Source organism: Mytilus galloprovincialis, chromosome 13, assembly GCF_965363235.1.
Source record: "Mytilus galloprovincialis chromosome 13, xbMytGall1.hap1.1, whole genome shotgun sequence".
Lineage (NCBI taxonomy): Eukaryota > Metazoa > Mollusca > Bivalvia > Mytilida > Mytilidae > Mytilus > Mytilus galloprovincialis.
In genome coordinates, this window is record NC_134850.1 from 53,206,538 (window position 1) to 53,227,708 (window position 21,171).

At 30.4% G+C, this 21,171-nt stretch overlaps 1 protein-coding gene and 1 long non-coding RNA gene across 5 annotated transcripts in view; one reads left to right on the plus strand and one right to left on the minus strand.

Moving 5' to 3' along the window:
• The window catches only part of LOC143056672 (uncharacterized), a 96,825-nt gene that overhangs the window by 47,466 nt on the left and 28,188 nt on the right, over positions 1 to 21,171 (minus strand). For all 4 annotated transcript variants that reach the window (XM_076229829.1, XM_076229830.1, XM_076229827.1 and 1 more), the window contains exons 13-27: positions 20,154 to 20,372; positions 18,595 to 18,783; positions 17,928 to 18,029; positions 17,360 to 17,558; positions 16,566 to 16,714; positions 15,349 to 15,385; positions 12,379 to 12,482; positions 10,789 to 11,024; positions 9,782 to 10,085; positions 5,095 to 5,188; positions 3,826 to 3,999; positions 3,238 to 3,317; positions 1,922 to 2,042; positions 1,249 to 1,437; positions 28 to 161 (exon numbers count right to left, since the gene is read on the minus strand). In XM_076229829.1, coding sequence (XP_076085944.1) covers positions 28 to 161; positions 1,249 to 1,437; positions 1,922 to 2,042; positions 3,238 to 3,317; positions 3,826 to 3,999; positions 5,095 to 5,188; positions 9,782 to 10,085; positions 10,789 to 11,024; positions 12,379 to 12,482; positions 15,349 to 15,385; positions 16,566 to 16,714; positions 17,360 to 17,558; positions 17,928 to 18,029; positions 18,595 to 18,783; positions 20,154 to 20,372 — 2,331 coding nt within the window. The remainder of the gene's footprint in view (positions 1 to 27; positions 162 to 1,248; positions 1,438 to 1,921; positions 2,043 to 3,237; positions 3,318 to 3,825; positions 4,000 to 5,094; positions 5,189 to 9,781; positions 10,086 to 10,788; positions 11,025 to 12,378; positions 12,483 to 15,348; positions 15,386 to 16,565; positions 16,715 to 17,359; positions 17,559 to 17,927; positions 18,030 to 18,594; positions 18,784 to 20,153; positions 20,373 to 21,171) is intronic.
• LOC143056673 (uncharacterized) lies at positions 5,611 to 7,910 on the plus strand. Its single transcript, XR_012972454.1, has 2 exons — positions 5,611 to 5,759; positions 7,267 to 7,910. It is a non-coding gene; the product is annotated as an uncharacterized LOC143056673 (long non-coding RNA).

Consider the following 21,171-nt stretch of genomic DNA (forward strand, 5'->3'; position numbering starts at 1 on the left):
GGTATAATAATAACAATATTAACTTACAGGTTGTAATATAAGTCCCATATAGATCATCTCGAGATAAGCATACAAGCTGTTTATATCAACTTCAGATGATGATATCAAATAGTGATGTAGTGGCAGTCCAGCATGATCAACCATGTGCAATAGCTCCATTTCTGTAAAAAGTAAAAATAATAATTATTCCGAGTGTCTTTACTGAAGAGAATTACAATATTGCTGACTAGTTGCCTCATGTTCAGGTATTTGCCAAAAAAAAATGGTGTGATGTCAAATTCAATTCTGGGAAAATGTGACACAGCTGATTCATACATTTCTAAAGTAACGGTACCCAAATTGCACCGAATACCCAAATTGCACCTATTTAGCAAAAATAGCAGCGAGATCTTACAACATTTCCTTGAGACTAAACAATTTGTATTTTTATGATTTGATACTATGCACGTCTTTCAAAATAGGTAAAAATATTTAGATATACACAAAACGTTCACAATATTTATCAACAGATGAAGTGTTTACTGAAAAAGCAAAATGTACGGAAAACATTGTCATGCGACGTCATCAAAACGTCATCTTTTTAAAATTAGCAAATTCAATATGTTACAAGTATCTATTTCTTAAAAAATGAAGAGTAAGCACAGACTTATATCAAATTGTTCAACATATTTGAAGAAATTAAAAAAAAAAGCTCTGTTATTCGACTTTTGACAATGCAAATTTAAGCAGGGATGCAATTTGGGTACTCCTCATTACGGAATCATTGATAGTTTGGAGGTCAGTTCAAACCAATTTTTCTATGATTCCATATGGATTCAAAATTAAATGAGTAAAACCATATAGTAAACAATGATACATCTTCAAAATAAACACATAATGAAAACTTTTGTCTGAAGCATAAATAAACTAAGGTTAAAAAACTGTCAAAATAGGTACAATTTGGGTACCCTCACGTAAGGGTTCTTGTGAATCAATGCCAATGGATGGTGTTTTTTTTGGTGATTGTTGACCAAAGAAGTGCAAATTGCAAGACTGAGGTTGCTGTCTCCTATGTTCTGTTAGTGATATTTTTTACAACAAGGTACATTTGTTTTTCAAACTTGCAGATTCTTTGAAATAACCTCCCTTTTTTCAAAAACATTTGAAAATTTTAAATGGAATCAGAATGTAAGTGAACACCTGCCAAAAAGAGATGAAACTATTAATGAAACATCAATAACATTGCAAATGAATAATGCTGTAACTTACTATGTCCGGGGCATATAAAATGGACATTTTGTTTTTCTATATCCATTACTGAGGTCAATGAAGGAAATCGTAGGTTCTTCAAATCAAATTTCTCGGGTAAGAGACACAGAAACTGGCGATGGTTGCTATAGAAACTAATCAGTTCATCGCTTGACTGGTCTCTTAACTGCATCATTTGATTTTCTATAACTGAAAAGAAATATACAATAAATATAACATAAAGTCTTAAACACACAGATTTCAAATGCAGGATGTTTTTATACCGCACATACCAACTTGGCTAGAGGTATAGCGGAGGGTTGAGATCTAACAAAAAACATGTTTAACCCAGACACATTTTTGCCTGTGCCATTGTGTCATTAGTCAGGAGTCCCTAGCCTTTGTTAGTCTTATTTTTTTTAAATTTAGTTTCTGAATTTAGTGTGAGATTGACACCCGTTTTGCTGAACTAGTTCGTATTTAAGTTTAAGAGGATCACATGGGTAAAACCAGAGGATTCTGTATAATTCACATCATTTAAATTCAGAATGGAAATGGGGATTGTCAAAGTGACAACAAACCAATCAAAGAGCAGAAAACAGCTAAAGGCCAACATCTTTAACATCTCTTATAGTGGAAATTCCCTATTAGTTTTGAAAATTCGCAGATCTAAATCAATCCATTTATTACTTACAATATCCAGGTATATTTTCCACCGAACAAATAGATGTATCCTTGCTAGAACCAACCATTGATATTCCTAGATGATCGTAAACTCTTTGTGTCTCGTCAGAAGTAGTTTCACCTTTCTGCTCCTGTTGATTATAAACAAATAATTTAATTTTAGATATAACCCATCTTCTGATTTGCTGACAGGTCATAAACATAATTTTGTCCTGATTGACAGATAGCAAGTGTCTTCTGCTAAATTTATGTACATTTGTTGAATCAGGGTCATAAGAGCCAAATCATTACATTTTATTCGCTTGTCTATTGTTGCAGACTGAAAGCTGATTTCCTCTTTTTTCATTTACTGTATTGTTTAGGTAGCTGTCTAAAAGACTTTTACCCAATTTCTTTTTAAAGTTTCACAGATCATGATAATAATATTATCTTTACTTTTTCATGTTACAAATTACATAACAATATTCCATGTTGCGTGTTATTTCAGGATGAGGGTCAATAAAACCAATATTTGATCCAACATAAAAACGGGCAAAATTGTTAAGAAAATACAATTCATCTTTGTTTGAAAAAAAGTAATACTTGGCATGAGTAATGCTTTATCATGTCCAGTACTACAGACCAAATTTCACATGACATTTCACTGTTCATTCCTTTTTCCTTATTTACCAACTTCAGTAACCAGATAACCTTGATACGTTTCCAAAATATTTTGTAGAAACATCAAATTAAAAGAAAATGTGTTTTAAATGAGCCAAGATGTATGTTTATGGCTCAGATTATGGATCAAAGCATTTTGTTTACAATGAAATGCAGGGTTAACTTCATATATAAAAATTTCAATTCAATGGAATAATTTTTTAGCTCTTTTTTTTTATATGAATCCAGAAGTAATGTACCATGTTTTGGTTTTATCACACCGTCCTATAATTGAAAGATTGTGAGTACCAAAAACTTTTTATTTGATGAGACCATGAAATAATTATAGAATATCTTATTTGTAGCTGCATATAAATTTTTCACTTTTGTGAAAAAAACATATGCTAAGATAAAGATGATGTAAATAAATTGTTGGATACACCATAGGAAATCTTGTTTCATTTTCAATCTATTTTTATTTTTATTTTATGCATTTCCAAATTTTCTGTGAAATTTTAAAGAAGCATTCAACAAGTTTATTTCCTTGAGCATAAATCAATGGTTATTTTGATTGATTGTTGGTTGCTTTACGCCGCATTACGACAAAAAAGGCTATATTGTGGCGAGAGCTAATTGGAATATATTTTATGCTTATTTTGAAATGTATCGACATAATATTATACTTACATCACTGAAAAAATCATATGGAACTGGTAAACAGCCAACTTCTTCACAATATATCGGCCAATCAAATGCTTTACCATACTCTAAGAATAAATATAAAAAAGTCTTAGTTTTTAATGGATCAAAACAGCTTAATATTATAAGTTAAAATCAAAATTGTTTATATTTGAAAAAAACTTTTTCATTAATCTTATCCAGTTCATAAATATTTCATGGTCAAAGCTTAGTCTACTACAGCTATAAAAATGTCAATTTTTGAATATAAAAAGTGCTGTACATTTTGATTTCATATATATAACTGAAAGCAACCTCTTCCAAGGGCTGGAAATTTCCCCTAAAATTGTTTTTTTTCAAGTAAAAGCATTTGCATAATTGATTTTTCTTATTTTTTTTTAATTTCCAATACATTTGAGGAAATTTACCATGACTATAATATACTAAGACACTGATTTAAAATACCACTATTATGTAATTTCTCATTTAGCATAATAAGGATACAATACAAATGTCATATTCATTGATCATACAAGGTCACATGAGACATGTAATGTTTTTCAACAGTTAAATTATTATATAAATTTAAATAATTACGCTTAGGTTCTTGCAAACGAATAGTCTTGCCAGACGGTGTACCAAGCTTGTGAGTAGTAGCATACAGCCAACCTAGAGGATGTATGTCCGTAGAGTCAGGAGTACATACATAATCATAGCCGCTAGTCCAACCATCAAAATGTATCACGAATGAGTCGTCTGGGTTGATTGTCTCTAGAAATACAAAATCAGATACATTTATATCAATTTTATTTTTTACCAGTTTTATTTAGTTTTATTCAGCTTAATTTAAGAATATGTTTATTTAACAGAATTATGTCTGGTCTCATGTGCAGCAATGTTAAAAACAATGATTTGATAAACTACCATATTATACTATATATATGCTGGGTTTGGATATTCCTTTTTTGTAATTGTTGGGTTTTTTACTCAGCTTAGTGGTATAAAATGATTAAACCACACATAAATTTAATTTTCAAATGCAATATTTATTTTCAGAATTTTAAACAGTTTATTGGCTTGGGCAAGCTACCACTTTCACTGATAAGCCAATAGTTAAATGTACATGATTGAATTAATTCACATTTATTACATGAATACAGTTCTTACTTTCATTGTTTGGGACTTTAAATTAATTAGTAAAGAATGATAGTCTGAAAGACGATTTAATTAAGCAATTAAACAGAATCTTTTGAAGACTTTTAAAATAGATTAAATACGTATCTTTTAAGTCCACTTTCACAAACTGATCATAAATTTACATCGATCTGTTAACAACAATGAGTACCGTGTTGCCGGTCTTTAACAAACATTAAAATCATATCTTTAATTATCCCATTTAAAAATTATCATAAGTTTTAACTGACTATTGATCTTTTCAACAACAATACTTACTATATTGCTGATCTCAGCAAAAAAAAACGCAAATTAGTATTTTCCGTCATTGTTCGCGGACCAGATCTTGTCAAAACTTGCCACGGACTATACAAGCAAACTAGACTCTTTCCTCAATATTTGGGGATGAAGAAGGGTGCGGACTATACACAAATGCAGACTATACACGGCCGAATACGGTATGGGTCACCTTGGTATATTATATAATATTGAATCTTCAAATCCATTTACAAGTGTATGTATGCTCTGGTTTGTCCACAAACCACAAACAGTAGAAATAAATATGAAATTTAAATTTGGTATCTTTCTATTCATAGCTGGTTGTTTATATTTTACTCACAAACAGTAGCGAACACACCAATAGTTTGGCATCTTCCTATCCAAAGCTTCTAAGGTTGTTTAAATTTTACTCACGAACAGTAGCAACACACCAAAAGTTTGGTGTCTTTCTATCCAAAGCTTCTAATCTCATCCCAGGTTTTACTTCTGTACTTTGGCCATTTGTTTGCTACAAAAGAGTACAATAAGAACATAAATCCAAAATAACCGCCATGTTTTGTTATATAATAAGATTTTCATGATATTCTGACTGTGACAACTCATGAAGCCAATTCTATAAGTTTTGTGACTGTCATCTATAAACATCTGCCTTTGTTGGTATGGTAACATGTTTCCTTGCTTTTAAATTTTCTTTATATTCTTTCTAATAATAACAATTTTCTGATTCCACCTTATACTTTATTGTTTAAATTGTCTCTTTCCCATATCATAATTTTTATTTACATTTTGCCTATTATTAATTACATTTACATTTTGATTATTTGCATAATTTAAATTGTCAGTGTGTAATGAATTTCTTGATTCCAGCAGAGACATATAATACAAGAGATTAGCAACTCTAGTAGAGTCTATATAATGGCCAATGAAATCACTTGGCCACCGGAAGTGCTTGTGATTATGATGTGACCTGGGATGAAGGAGGATCGAGATGAGAAAATTCCGCCATTGTTGTTAAAAGAGACGATACGCTTACAGATTTGTTTTCTCGTTTATGTCGATTGCTTTCACAGCTAAAGCATGTAAGTATATTCAAAAGATAAATTTAACTAGTTCTACCAATTTGTTTATACTATAATGTACTGAGATGATGATAATAATCAAATGCAGACCAATTTAAATTCGGTCCATTCAGCTTCCCCTCTTTATTGTTGTAGAACCGGTGTGGCCCACCATTTTTTTTCCATAAAACTTTAAAATTTACGATTTTATATACAATTTTAAAGTGTTATTCTACTCCCGATTGTTATCTCGTTAAAATGATACTATTTTCGTATATTTTGATCAAATAGTGTTTTCATAAAATACCATCAAAGGTGATTTATTTTTTTCACATTGATACCCAAATCCAGCTATGCGAGAATTACCTTTTTTTTCATAAAACTTAGAAATTATCGAATAAATATGCAATTTAATGAGCCTGTATAAATTCCAAATGTTATCTTGTTAAAATAAGATCAGCGGGGCATATATGTGTATACCATGGACATGTACACATTCCCAATATATTCTTCTTTTCTTTATAAATTTTGCCCATTATTCTCTATTCTTTATTTATTTTAGCACCCCATCATTCTCCAATCTTGATATTTTGATAAAATGTTTCCTCTTGTCTTTACTTTTCTGATTTCAATTTATGCAGTTATTCCAATACTCCTATTGTATGAATGTAGGACAGTGTCAGAAAGTCACAATTCATTTTTTCTGATTATTTCTTTGAACAAAAAAACGCTTATTTCTATTCTTGAACAATTGTATATAAACCAACTTTGTAAACAAAAATTATCAAAAACAATTAAAAAATTATCAAAAACAATTAAAAAATGATCAAATAATTGTTGAAAAAACAAAATGTCAAACTGGTTGGCACTTAAATGGCTTCATGGTGCCAAGAAATCTTTCTTTTGCATGATTAAAATTAAATAAATCTTCATTTTTCAAATATAATGACACATTTATTAAACTTTAATATGAATATATGTATTAAAAAGTAAATATTTAAAGATATTTCTCTTATATAAACAAACAATTGTCAACAGATTATTTGTGACTTTTTGTCCTACCAAATTTGTGACTCTATGTCCTGTGACTTTCTGTCTGTTTACCTTTTGTAAACACCTTCCCATTGGCGGATCCAGCCCCTTTTTTTGGATGATCAATGAATTTGAATGGGGACATGTGGTTGGAACACCCCTTTATCCTGGGTTGATCCGCCCCTGCTTCCAGACCCTCATGAGATAGAAGCAGAGACTAAGTAAAGTTGATGTCAGCAACTTACATTGTATGTTCACTGTACGATGTTTAACAATTGACAAATATATCAAATATTTGTTCCTAATAGCAAGCTTGAAAGGTCCATACATGACAAAATGAAATTTAAAATAGGATTTAGCATAATAAAAACCTGCAGAATGTTGTATGACATACATGTAGGAAGTAAAGTTTAAAAGTAAGACAAATAGATGTTGTATAATAGGCTCTACAAATTCAAATTTCTTTTCAACTCTAAAATTTTTTTTTTTAATTTAGAATGCCAAAAGAGGAAAAGATGTAGTAAGTTAACAAAAGGAGTTAAAAAGAAAAGTAATCCTCGACCATGGACAGCTGTTGATACCATTATGGAGGAGATATCTGTTGAAGTTTCAATCCACACTGAAGATGAAAAGGATCATCCAATTATGACACATCTCTGGTCGAGTTTGTACGTTCTGAGGAAATTTCTATTACATCAGAAGAAGTCAAAGGAGAACTCTTGTTAGATGAACACTCAGACCACACTTATGCAGCAAAAGAACAGCCATTTGAGAATGAAAAAATATGTACGCTTGAATTTGATTGCCATGCTGATTTTTTTCTTGCACCACTGGAAGACACAGAGCAATTTATTACACAATACATTTGTAATTGAGATATATTGTAGTGAATGAGACACACAATGAACATGAAGAACCATGCCTTTCTCCCATTCTCCCTTTCAGACTTTATGCAATTTATTACAAGTTAGCATCAATGATACATGTACATATATCCTTAGTTGTACAGATACCGAAATTTGCATACAGTTGAACTGTACCAGATCAGTTGCAGGGAAATTAGCACGAAGCTCTCAGTTATCATTGACAGTAACATTATAAGTGAATGTTTGATAATAAAAATATTATTTATACCTGGAATGAGTTTTGTTCTCTTATATCTTGGTTTAATTATTGAAAAAGGATGGAATGATGTGTAGTGATAGTCTAGATATATTGTATACATAAATACTTGTTCTGATTCTCAGTCTGACTGGTCCTTTTCATTTCAGAATAATGGGATGTATGACAGTGTTTTTTTACAGAATGATGTAATTTGGTTTATCCAAAAGCCACACCAAATTAATTGGTTTATATGATTTATAGATGCTTACTGTGGGGGGGGGGGGGGAAACATAACAAACAAAAAACAAACAAAAACATAAAATTGTACGGCTTGTGATAATGGTGAAATATATTATCATGCCTTTATTATCTTTGTCTTTTTCCAAAGTAAGAAGCCTATAATTCACTTGTGGTTTGTTGCTGTATATCATATTTGGATTTTTTTGTACATAAATCGGGCGGTTAGTTTTCTTGTTTGAATTGTTAAACCTTTTTCATACATGTAAATAGACCTTGTATAGTTCGCAGTGCAGTAAAAAAAAAAACTGTATGAATTTTACTCATTGATAAGAGCCTTATGGTTACCTACAGTTGTTAATGTCTGTATCATTTGGTTTCTTGTGGAGAGTTCAATATTATATTGCATATACTGTACAGAAAAGAAATGTCATACACTCGCACATCAATATATTAAAAATATGCCATGAAATAGTTTCCACTGGACGTTAGGCAACCATCAATTAAATCAGCCTGATCAACAACAAAGGTAGGCGCATTTTCGTGCAGTTTGTATAAAGTAAAACAAAAAGGTTTTGACTTACAAATCAAGTCAAATAGTTGTAAAACTATTTACACATGTGCATGTCCGTTTCAAAACTAAAAGGAGATTTTAACTAGTCCAAAAGTTAAAAAGAAAGAAAGAAGGGAAACGTGTACATTTCGAAACATTTAGATATCAACGTGGCATTAAAACTGGTGTATGCTTTGAAGTCAACTTACCAAGCTGACAGAAGTATAACATAGTAAAATGTTTCTTCTTACAAAAATTGTTACATGAAAAGGCAGCAATACCTGCTGCTGTGAGTTTTTATCGTATATTTATCAGTTCCTTACACTTAAAATATGGTTTAATCTCTTTCTATTCGAGGTCAAAAGTGAGACTTATATTGCCATTTTCTATTAAATGATCATTAAATGTAAGTCCTAAATACACAAACCGTGAAAAGGAGAAACCATAAATAAACCGACAATCATAAAAATAAAAAAAAAAAAACTCAATGCAAGCTCATAATGTAAATTTTGAAAGAAAAAAAAACACTTAGAAAACAATTTACCGACAATCATAGAAAAAACTTAATACAAACCCAATTAATAATGAACACAATAAGTATTCAATTTTTAATGATCTATACAAATTATGAATATAAGACGAAGTCGATCATGATTAACGATAAACAAACAAATTAATTATTTTTTTCTACACATTTTTGTGTTGGGGTAGGGATTTTCCTTAAAAATATTGTTGTAAAAACATTAGTGACACATCTCCATTAATCCTGATAGGAGGTGTACATGATTTAAACTGGACCCTTGCAGCTCTCCAGGTGTGCCCTAATTACAGAGGAATCTACCACTACATACATGAGTAACGGTATGTAAACCAACTAATTTTCGTGGATACTTTATTTCGCGTTTAGCCCTATCTAGTCTACATCGCAGCGATTTACTTTGCCATTATCTAATTTACTTGATTTACTTAAATAAGAAAAGATCCGAGTTATACATAAATGTGACTATTTAAATTCGCATTATTTTTCTACTCGTAAAAGTCGCAAAATTTAGTTGGTTTACAATACATGCATCTTCTAAATTGAGTTGAAGGACTATGTAGATTTTATAAACCTCACCGTATGTCCATGAACCATGATAACAGACTTCATGTCAGCTGACTTAACACCATGGTAAACTAATACTGGTACATATAACTTTGTCGGCAGCTTCAATTCAATCTGAGCTTCGCCATTTATTGTCAACTTCAGTTTAGAAAACATATCGCCTTTTTCTGTGGTTGGCCAAGGTGACATTGCAAAGTTAACAGTTTTTCCAAGTGGGTCTTTCTTGTAGACTTGTTGTACTTTTGAGTCTTGAGGATTTTTAACTTGGCCTGTTTTGAAGGAGTATGACAGCACTGTACCTTTCTGGACAGTTGTTCTGAAACAAGTCAAAACCATATATAAATGTGTATTTTTACAGAATAGTGAATAATGAGCAAAAAGTACAGAATAAAGTTCAAAATTATAAAGAGTAGACAAAAAAGGCAAAATAAAAGTGAAACTGTGAACTACTTCTCACAGATGATACCTCTACCAAATATACTTGGATGTCATCATTGTCATGTGTAAAATGATGCAAGTGTTCGGTCAACAGGAAGTTGTTGAGTGATGAATCTGAAAACACATCACGAGGTATTATCTGACTAATATATAAACCCTGAAACTAACTTTCAGATACATGTATTCTTATAAAGTAGTTCCGGACAAAAGATGCAACCAAAATTTTTCATGGGACAGATGGACAGACAGACAGACAGAGGTATAAAGTGGGGATATAAAAAGAGAATAGTGGGGTACTGGAATATTAGGAATAGATTATTATATACGAAGTTATAGAATAAGAAATGAAGGAACCCCATCAAGACCCTCATATATTGGTTTATTTGACAATATTAAACTTAAACAAGAATATTTATCTATAGGACATGATGCCCTCTGCCACTATTTAATTCTATGTTCTGTGAACCGTGAAATTCCAACATGTGTATTAAAGTCCAATGACTATATCTGCTCTCAAAACAGAAGTATAGCCACCTTTGAAATGGGTCTCATATAATAGGAATCTAGACTATACAACAAACCTGAGTTCAATTACAACATCTTCTACTTTATCTAAGTCCAATGGAGTAAAACTGATGTCTGGTTGATAAATTGGATGAAGATTTGGTTGAACAACAATGAAAGGATATTTTTGTCCGGATTCAACACCCTTAAATACAATGTCAGAATCGATAACACTTTCTCCTGTTATTTTTTCCTTTTCAGGTGTGTCTACTTGGTGAACTGAGTCAGATATTAACATCTTTTTCTTCATTTCCTGTGGAATATTAAAAATATTTAGTTGTGTACATGGAATATTAGAAATATTTAGTTGTGTACATGGAATATTAGAAATATTTAGTTGTGTACATGGAATATTAGAAATATTTAGTTGTGTACATGGAATATTAGAAATATCTAGTTGTGTACATGGAATATTAGAAAAAATTTAGTTGTGTACATGGAATATTAGAAAAATTTATTTATGTATGTGGAATATTATTATTAGAAAAATGTAGTTGTGTACATGGAAAAACTCATTGTTTGTCAAAAATAGTTTAATTACACCTGCCCCTTATTTTGTTACAATTAACAAATTATAAAACACAAATTTTGATTGCCACTTTATGCACAATCAAAGGCTCACAGATACTCCTATAAATAGACAAACTTTCGTCACATGTCAAATAAAATCGGCAAGACTTTCATGGAAGAAGTGTGTTGCTGGCTGTCTCCCAAAAATATAAACAGAAATGACAAAGTCTATGTTATGGTATACTGAATCCCAAATATCTTGGATAAAAAAAAATCATAAGGGTTCTGCAGAACCTAAGTGCCTTGCCTTCTTTTGTGGTTAATCGCAGGCTCAACAAAAATGGGGTAAATATTATTAAAAAGTTACCTCCATATACTATCTTTTGATAGTAAGATGTTTGTATCCAAGTTTGGTAAAAATCCAGGATGGTTTATAAATCTAATAAATGTTTTAACAACTTTAACTAGAGACTGTATGTAATGTTATCTGGATGAAAAACTAAGTCCATGTATAAGTAATATACAGAAAAACAGAAAAATTCTTTCTAGATTCTAGATTTTGATAAGATACAAGCTTCTGTCCAAGTTTGGTGCAAATCCAATATAGTTTAAGAAAGTTATTTAAAAATTTAAAACCTTAACCACAAAGTGAATGTATTGTTAACTGTCAGAAAAAAACTAAATCCATTTTTAAGTTAAATACGGATAAACAGGATTTTTATTTTACAAAATTTACTTCTGGATACTATCTTATGATCATAAACTAGCTTCTGTCAAAGTTTGGTAGAAGTCCAGGATATTTTAAGAAAGTTATTTAAATTTCAAAAAATTTAACCACAGATTATGGATGCCACCGCAGCCTGCATTGGCGGAATGTAGGATCGCTAAGTCTCGCTTTTGCCACAAAAGTCTTAGGCTCAACAAAAAGAGAGGCAAAAGAAACCAAAGATACTTTCAAACTCAAAAGTTGAAAAACAAACTGACAACACCATGGCATAAATACTTTTTACACAAGGATTATATATCTCAGACCAGGCAAATATGTTTTTTTGCATTAATCCTAAACTTTCAATAAAAACAAGATATGCTTTACTTACCATCATAAACTCATTGTGTCTGCTGGACATTCCACACTTTTGGCACAACACAGCACCACTGTCATTGGTAGACATTCTATGTCCATCAATAAATCCACAGATACCTTTTCAAAACAACAGAAATTTGAAGATATACTTACAAAAAATATCAACTGAAGTGACTCATTAATTATTATAATTTTTGTATATGGTGTCACTAACCCTGCTTCTCTCTTTTGATTATTGCTGTCAGTTTTGATTGCTAAAAACTTAGTACATTTATTGGTAAAACACACACAAATGAAATGAAATATTTTCAAATTTTATTCTGGGTTATTGTCTTTTAAGGTAACCCGATACTGAATGGAATATCTCCCGATTTCCAAACTTTTTGGCACACGTGTTCTTTGAATCGAGTTACATCGGAATATGTACCATTTTTGTTTTCTTGGTATTTTGATAGGAAAGCGTAAATTTTGGTGACAAATTTACTTAATAATATATAGGGGAAATGTCTATTTATCGGCTTACCTTTATAGATTTTCCAATGGATGACTATGTTCTTATATACTGAGAACAACAAAAAACTAACATACTATCCAGGATTGCAAGCTGAATCCATACACGTATCGATAATCATATGTCACCATCCTTGTTTTTTAGATAAATGGCTTCAAAGTTGATTGATACCCTTAAAATTTGACCAAAAACGTGTGACGTTATTGAACACAGAATATATCGTTATTCCTACTGAGAGATGTGGAAAACAAAATATGTGTCGGGATCTGGTGTTTATTTTATTTTCATTTCCCATGTCGTAAATTTTCTAGTAATGCAATATAAAATTCTACTGATATAATTTATTTCGTCCTGCACATGAAAATTTCACTCACATGAATTAACATTAATCTCGTCTGATTTTGACACCAAATAAGCATATACTTGAAACTTGCTTGAACTGGTTGGTTCCACGTGAATCTTATGATAATAATTCATGAATAAATCACCGGAATTTGGTACACGTTAAATTCACGTAAATTTTTAAAATAAGATTATTCAAATAATATATCTTTATTTTAAAATTTAATTAAAATCATGAAAATTACCTTCATATTTTTGTAAAGTTCACGTGAAAAAAAAAATGTTTCCAAAACTATATCAGATTTACTCTGTACAAACCAATGAATTTCAGAGACTGTTTACACTGGAACACAGAGAAAGTTATTTGGCAAAATTACCAAGTTAAACCATTTCTTTACATTCCATACTAACAAACTATTTTCTGTATGAGTTTTAAAGTCTGCTTGTATTGTGCTTTTTCACCTAATTCTATCCAATTTCTCATCCAAATAAATTTACTTTATCCATTTTGCCTGAGCGGTGTTTTAAATGACCATTTTAACACGAATTTTAAAATAGATGTACAATTGCCTGTGTTTTTTACACATCATACTAAGTTTCTATAAATCATATTTCTATTTTCAAAACAATATTTTGATTGGGATACGGCGTGCATCATGAATAAGTATTTATTGCAAAAATAAACCAAGAATAAAATAAAGTGATAAAACTCAGTCTGTTATGCATACGAATATATATAGATAAATCGTGTAGATGCTTAAATATTAAAGAAACAGAATATTTAAATGTAAAGTAATACATTTTTAAAGATTAACAATGAGTAGTAGAATTGCTGGAAAACAAAAAAGCAAATAAGTTAACCGTTATATATTGCATCAAAACTCTCTGCACTTTGCATTTAGAAAAAGTTACCGTTAAAAATGTCACATGGTAACCAAAATTATTTTTTTTAATTATTATTTAATCACTTTGTGATTGCAAAACCTGCTGCATTGGCTTGTATGTGTGAACGTTATTCGATAACGTCAGGAACGGTAACTTGTGGCGTATTTAATCATGATATTATTTTCACAATTACGATCTTTGGAATTACTTCTGGTTTTCTTCCCTATGTTTCATAATAATTTTCTTTTTAAAAGGAAGATATTGACTTGAATATTTCAGGAAATTTTTTCAAGGATAATTTGTGAAATTATTTCTCATTATAATACATTTTTTTAACAATTTTGCTTTATTTCAAATACACTATTATTATTTCATAGTATTTTTAAAGGATAAGTTTTTTCTAATAACTATTCCATAAGTTAACTTTCCAGATAGAATTTCACGGCAAAGGAAAATATATCCCAGGGAAATATTTTCCTGCGGATAAAAAAATAACAACAACTACTGTGACATTTTTTCAATATAGAGATGTCAAACATTTAGTAAAATATAAAACATAGATTTCAACATAACTGTCAATCTGTCTCATAATTAAGGAATGACTGTGAAAAAAAAAGAAATAACATAAAAAAAGTGGTGCACACTGAATAGTCTGGCAAACTTTTTTTTTTTTAAGTGGGCACCATTTTTTTTTTTTAAAAGACAGTCATTTCTTATAATTTTATTCTAAATTCCTTTTGAAATCGAAGTGAATCGAAGAAAAAACATTGATGACATCATGGTTTCATGACAAAATTATGTCTATGAGTTGATAGCCAAACACTGTCAGTCAATAAGAAGACGTGTTACATCTTTAATTAAATTATTTAATTTTGCATTAGAACAGGGATAATCGTATTGTATTTGAAACTTGGTCTACGTAAAATGTGTGTTTTCCTTCTGCCAATTGAGTTTATCTGGTCATAACTGCACTAAAAGTAAATATAAGGAAATTTTGTTTATTAAATTATAGTTTATACACGACACAATGTATCTTCTATCTAACAGATAAGAAGTCTTAGTCAATCTATTTTTTTGATAAATTCATTTTAGATTTTTTTAGTGTTTACTCATAGAGGGGGTATGTGTTTTGATGACTAAAAGCTTGTGTTTATACTGGTTGACACTATAGGTTGTCATATAAGAACTGTCAATTATGTACTTAAAAAGATAATGACTTTGTGTATGTAATGTTATTTCTCCTACCTTCTGGAACTGTTTTCAGCTTTTCTTTAGCTTCAACCTGAATGAGAAAATTGCTGATTTAAAATTGGTGCACTGCATAAAAAAACTGAGTTATGCTGCATGCAGCATATCAAAAAATAAAATTTGAATATAGGTAAAAGAAACTAAAAATAGTTAATAACATGATCATAATTTCATTAATTTGAACTTTAGTAGATTTATCTATTTTAGTGGGTACCAATTTTCGTGGAGTGCAGAAAACTGGCCTATTTGTGGATATGTGGATATGTGATTTTGTGGTTTTGACAAAGTCTACATACAACCTACGATAATTTGAATTTAAAAAAAAAAAAATTGTGTTTTACCTCTTCCAACAAAAAAACCACAAAATAGTATCCAACGAACAATAACGAGTCCTCAGTATTGGCCCAAAGATTTAAATGTTTTTTCAACAGGCCACAATCTACTTCTTTGCATATAATGTCAGAAGAATTTCAGTAATATAATAATAAGTGTCCTGTGTCAAAAATTTGTATTCTTTTTATATTGAATGTTTTGATCAACATTAGTCATTAGGAGATCAAGGATTTTATACAAATTTCAGAGATGTGTTCTATTTACTGTAGATTCATTTATTTTCGTGAGTATCAATTTTTTGGGAAAAGAAGAAAACTGACACTATCGTGGATATTTTACTTCCTGGTTTTTTAAAAGTCAGCATACAAGCCAATGGAAAAATTACAATTCATTGAATATTTAAATTTGTTGTTAACATGCAACCACGAAATCAACCGAAAATTGGCATCCAACAAATATCAATGAATTCACATTAGTTACATACAGAATGGTAAGTACTGCCAGAACAAATGAATGTACATAATGCACTTAAAACATGTACTTTGTGTTACTGACAGCGATAAGTCAGTAAAGTAAGTAAATATATTTAAAGTCTGCATATATATAGTGTAACCTGTGTAATCCGACACACTGGGGCACCGGAAAAAAAGGTGTTACATAAAACGCTTTTAAGTACATGTATTATTCCCACGGTATTATGAATTAAATCAGAATCTATCCTGAGTAATTAAACAGTATGCCTAGCGGTTTAGGGAATTTAAGTCGGGTATTTTTCACAAAATACCCCTCCATAACATGATATTTCTGTTCAATATACCTTTTGTAGCAACTTTGTTTAAAATATCCTAAATTAACTTAAATTACCCAAAAGACTGTTTTACCTTGAAAGGAATTCCACTATTGGTTAGGACATACTCCACAATTAGTTTTATCTTTTTAGCAGGATGTAGAAGGATTTTAGGTAATACAGTTTTCAGATCACCAGCCTGACTATTTGAAGTCTGCACTACAACTTCTATATGGGGATTTTCTGTAAAACAAAGAATTCTAACTATGACATACATTCAAATACAATATCATTTGAGCTAGAACATTCATTTATAACTTTCTTATTAAGTGATTTTTCATTAAAACTACATAAATAATTCTGCCTCTATGATATTTATAAAATATATGCACTTGTGTGGCCTTTTCCTCGAATATTTTAAGCAAACAAAACCCGAAGTAAACAGTAAAATTTCACAAAAAATCTCCCATTGTGAATTAAAACATTTCTTTCTGTTGTTTCTAATCTCTTTCGCATAAACATAATAAACAGAACTGCTAATGATTAGTTAACATGGCATATATGGATAAGATTACATACCCGCCAACTGTCACTATTTGCGGGGGATTTCCCCCATGGAGACTCCCAAGTGGAAATTTTGTAAGAGCAATTTTGTCCAATATTTTAAAGAAAACAATTAATTTAACAATGGCTATGAGCTTGTTAAAGCACGAAGAAACCAAAAAACCACATTAGAATATATTTGAAGGCCCCCTTGAAGGTTTTGTAGGACTATAAGAACCATCTTTCATGTAAAACCCCCATGGACATTTTGAAAAGTTGGCAGGTATATAAGAACCAGATTCAAGTTAATATCATCATTACTGCTATCAGGTATATACAGCCTACCTTTTGAATTTTTCAACTGTATAGCAATCTGAGAGAGGTTTTCTAAGATGACAATGCCATTCTTCCATAAAATGGTGGGTCGCCTGATATTGGAAGTACACGTAAATATCTTGTTCATAATATCAGTACACAGACTGTGAACCAGGTTAAACTGGTACTTAATCTCTTGAACTTGTGAATCCTTGCCTAAATATTCATCCTAAAAATTGAAAATTTGAATGTGACACAAAAGTCTGTTTTAAAATAATTACATAAGCTTTGAGATATAAGAAATTTTCCAGAAAGTGTCCAATTTTTAAAGTAGTTTATGAGACACAAATACTCCTAAGAATAATCATTGAAATGATCTGCAGATAACACCTCCCTGTTTTTTTTTTTATGATCATTGCAATAAAACAGATCACACTTCAAAGGGACACAACTCCATCATCATATTATATAACATATAATGCAAATATTGCTGAATCTGTATGGCAGATATTCTATCATTTAATTTAATCATTTCCCTTTTATCTATATATATATATATATTTGTTTCGTTCTTATATTATTTTTTCAATAACATTACCATGGATACAGGTGGTTCATTTTCTAAGTTTCTGTAAGGTACATAGGCAATCCTATGTGACATGCCAAGTCCAAGTTTGGTTAACATGGCAAAAGAGTTTTTCTGAAAAAAAAAGAATCAATTTCAAAACCTATGCATTTACTCAAACAGGATCTAAAGACTTCAGTTATCACTCAATTCAGATCACATTAAAAGCCATTTAAGGAATGACTTTAATAGTTTTACTGTCTATCAAGAAATAGCATAAAAAATGTGATGCAAACTGAATAACCCAGGTCATTTTAAGGCCAAGTAAATCATGAAAAAAACGTTGATGACAAAATAATGTATATGAGCTGATGGACAATCACACATTATTAGTTAACATTATACAATCATAGAGTATATTAAAAAAGTTCAATCAAATCTAACAAGATATAACCTTGTTTCCAGTTTATTATACCTTTATAAAGAATAGGTTCAATAAGATCCTAAAATGGCCCCTACTTTTAGCTCAAAAAAGTAAATTTGATAAGGGCAAAAAAGTTCCAATGTTCTTTTTACAATAAGAGTGTTTAGATGCTGGATAATTTATCTGTTTCTAAAAGTTAATTTTGAACCAATATTTTAGCTAAAACTGCATTTTTTCTTTGAAATAATTTACAAATGTCTACTTAAAATGACTTACCTCCCCTATTTTGAGTTCTGTTGATTTCTTTTCCATATCATCAATCAGTACCACATTAGTTGTTTCTGAAACATGAGGTAACATTCCTGTGTTGGCTTGGTTCATGGTTGCCGTTGACAATAGTTTAAACATCCATTTGACATCCATTACTATATGGCTGTCATCTTGATACACATAGAGTAACTTCCCCTGGAAAACAAAATCAGAAATGCCACAGTTACTTATATGTAACAGAGAACAGATTTTTTTGGTTAGAAAATTTTTCCTTGATGGCTGTTTTATGGTAGTCTGAAGGAAGTTCGCTTCTCAGTTTCAAAGTAATTAACTTTTCAAAACACTAGTTTATATAGATAGGGGGTTATTAAAGGAATCCAAAGAGCAAAAAAAATATACAGGTCTCCGTGCTTGTTTTCGAGATATATGCCATTGAAATTTTGGCAGGAAAATATTCTCTCTTCACTTTGCATATCTTTATAATTGACAAGTTGAAGTTCTCAAAAACTGTTAAAAAGTAATTAAAATTTTATAAGACTTTTACAGATTGTTTATCATTATACATGTAAAAGATTTATAAAAAGAAAAATGGGGGTCACCGGGCAAATTTTTTCCAGGCATTCAAATGGATAAAACCAGAGGATTCCGAAAATCTATCAAAAAATCCAAAACATGACAAGCCAGCTTCCTTAATAACTTATAAAAAAGAAATTGAGAATAGAAATGGGGAATGTGTCAAAGCAACAATAACTTGTCTACATAATGGACCTCTATGTTTTCATTTTATGATCAATGCAAATATTTGAGTGTAGCTCATAGTCACTCCCTCTGTCCTTTTGCCAAACTTTTCAAAGCAAATGGTTCATGTGTGGTAATTAACTCAAGTAAGTGTTTGAGTAGAACCATAGACATTTATTAGTACAGTATTCGCAATAATTAAATTTTCGTTTTTGTCTATTCCCATAAAATTGCAATAATAAATGCATGCAATAATTTTCTGAATTTACAGTATAGCAATTACGAAACAAATTGGAATCTTGATAATAACTTTACACTGCTTTGGAAGTCATTTAACTATATACTGCCATATTGGTCACAGCCTTTAACAATGAGCAAAAAACATACTTCAATAGTTGACATATGGTATGTTACATATTGTTATGCTTGTACATCAGCATTATTTTCAGTACAATACAGATTTTCATTGTTTATGCTTTGGTTCTTTCAATCAGCATACTGTTTGGTGGGCATCATTCTTTATTACTAACATTGTCTTGTGTTTTTTAATTTTTTGGGTTTTTTTTTTTTAATGGTTGGGTGTCTCATTAATGTATTCTGTTTTGTTTTTTATATATATATACTGTAAGTTCAGAAATTATTGCAAGCTTTTTATTTATTTAGATAAAGGAATTGGGAGAATATTACAATAATGAGACCTTGCATTCTGATATCCGATATACATGTATCTCTATGAAGATTTTCCTGATATCCCAATAATTAATTTAGAATTTTTTACCAATCTTCACAATATTTTTTGAATTTACAGTTTTGATGTATCAACTTACAAACATATGTAAACATTCCATAGTTCTGGCTGTAGTGAGTGCAGCTCCCTCTAGTGACAGAATACCACTTGGAGTGTTATCATCCCCTTTAAACATATTCATAGAAGTTTCTGAGCATATATACTGGTACAGGTGACTAGAGATTTCTTCAAATTCTGGATACAGTGTAAAAGTTCTTTCTGCAGCACTAAGTATCTCTTCCAATAAGTTGTTGCTAAGCTAGAAATAAAAAAACAAACATTTTGTTATATTCAAACTACCGGTACAGATTGAATATTGATGAATTTGATTAATTTCCTAATGCATGTAGAGGAAAACATTGGTTAGCTTGCTTGCTTTGTTTGTATATTGTACAAAAATATTAGGATAACATCCAATTAAATGCAAATTTAATATATACAGGTTAAACTATGCCTATATATATATTGATTAAAGATGTCAATCTTATTTACAAAGCTTGTATAAATAATTATAAAAACAAAGCAAGCAAGTCAACCAAAGTTTTACTTTGCAAGCTTAAGGAAATCAGATGTAATGATATGAACAATATAGATATCAAAGTACATTTAATTGTCAGCTGACTAAAAATTTCAGAAAAGTCCAATATGAACTCCTAATAAGAATAGGTATTTCTAAAAGTTTCTCTGGTCCGGATGACTTTGAGATAATGAGTTGACTGTGTCTTAAAGGAAACCCTTCTTATAATTTGCAGGATGGAAGTTTCTCTTAATGCTTTGAAAATACTGGTAGGAAAAATAGAAAACTAATTAGTTTTTATTGTAGAACTTTTCAAGAAGTTATCAAAGGTTGGTGGTTTTCTACAGGCACTCCGGCTTCCTCCACCAATAAAAACTAGGCACCTTGAAATAGTTCAAAAGCAGTCCTTAAAAAAAGATGATTAAAAGATCTAGATCTAGAGCCTGACTGATTTCTGTGTTTTAACCATTTTTTTAAGGACTTTACTTTGAGGTACAATAAAAATAAAAATTAGCCACCTGGAAATAGTCCAAAAGCAGTC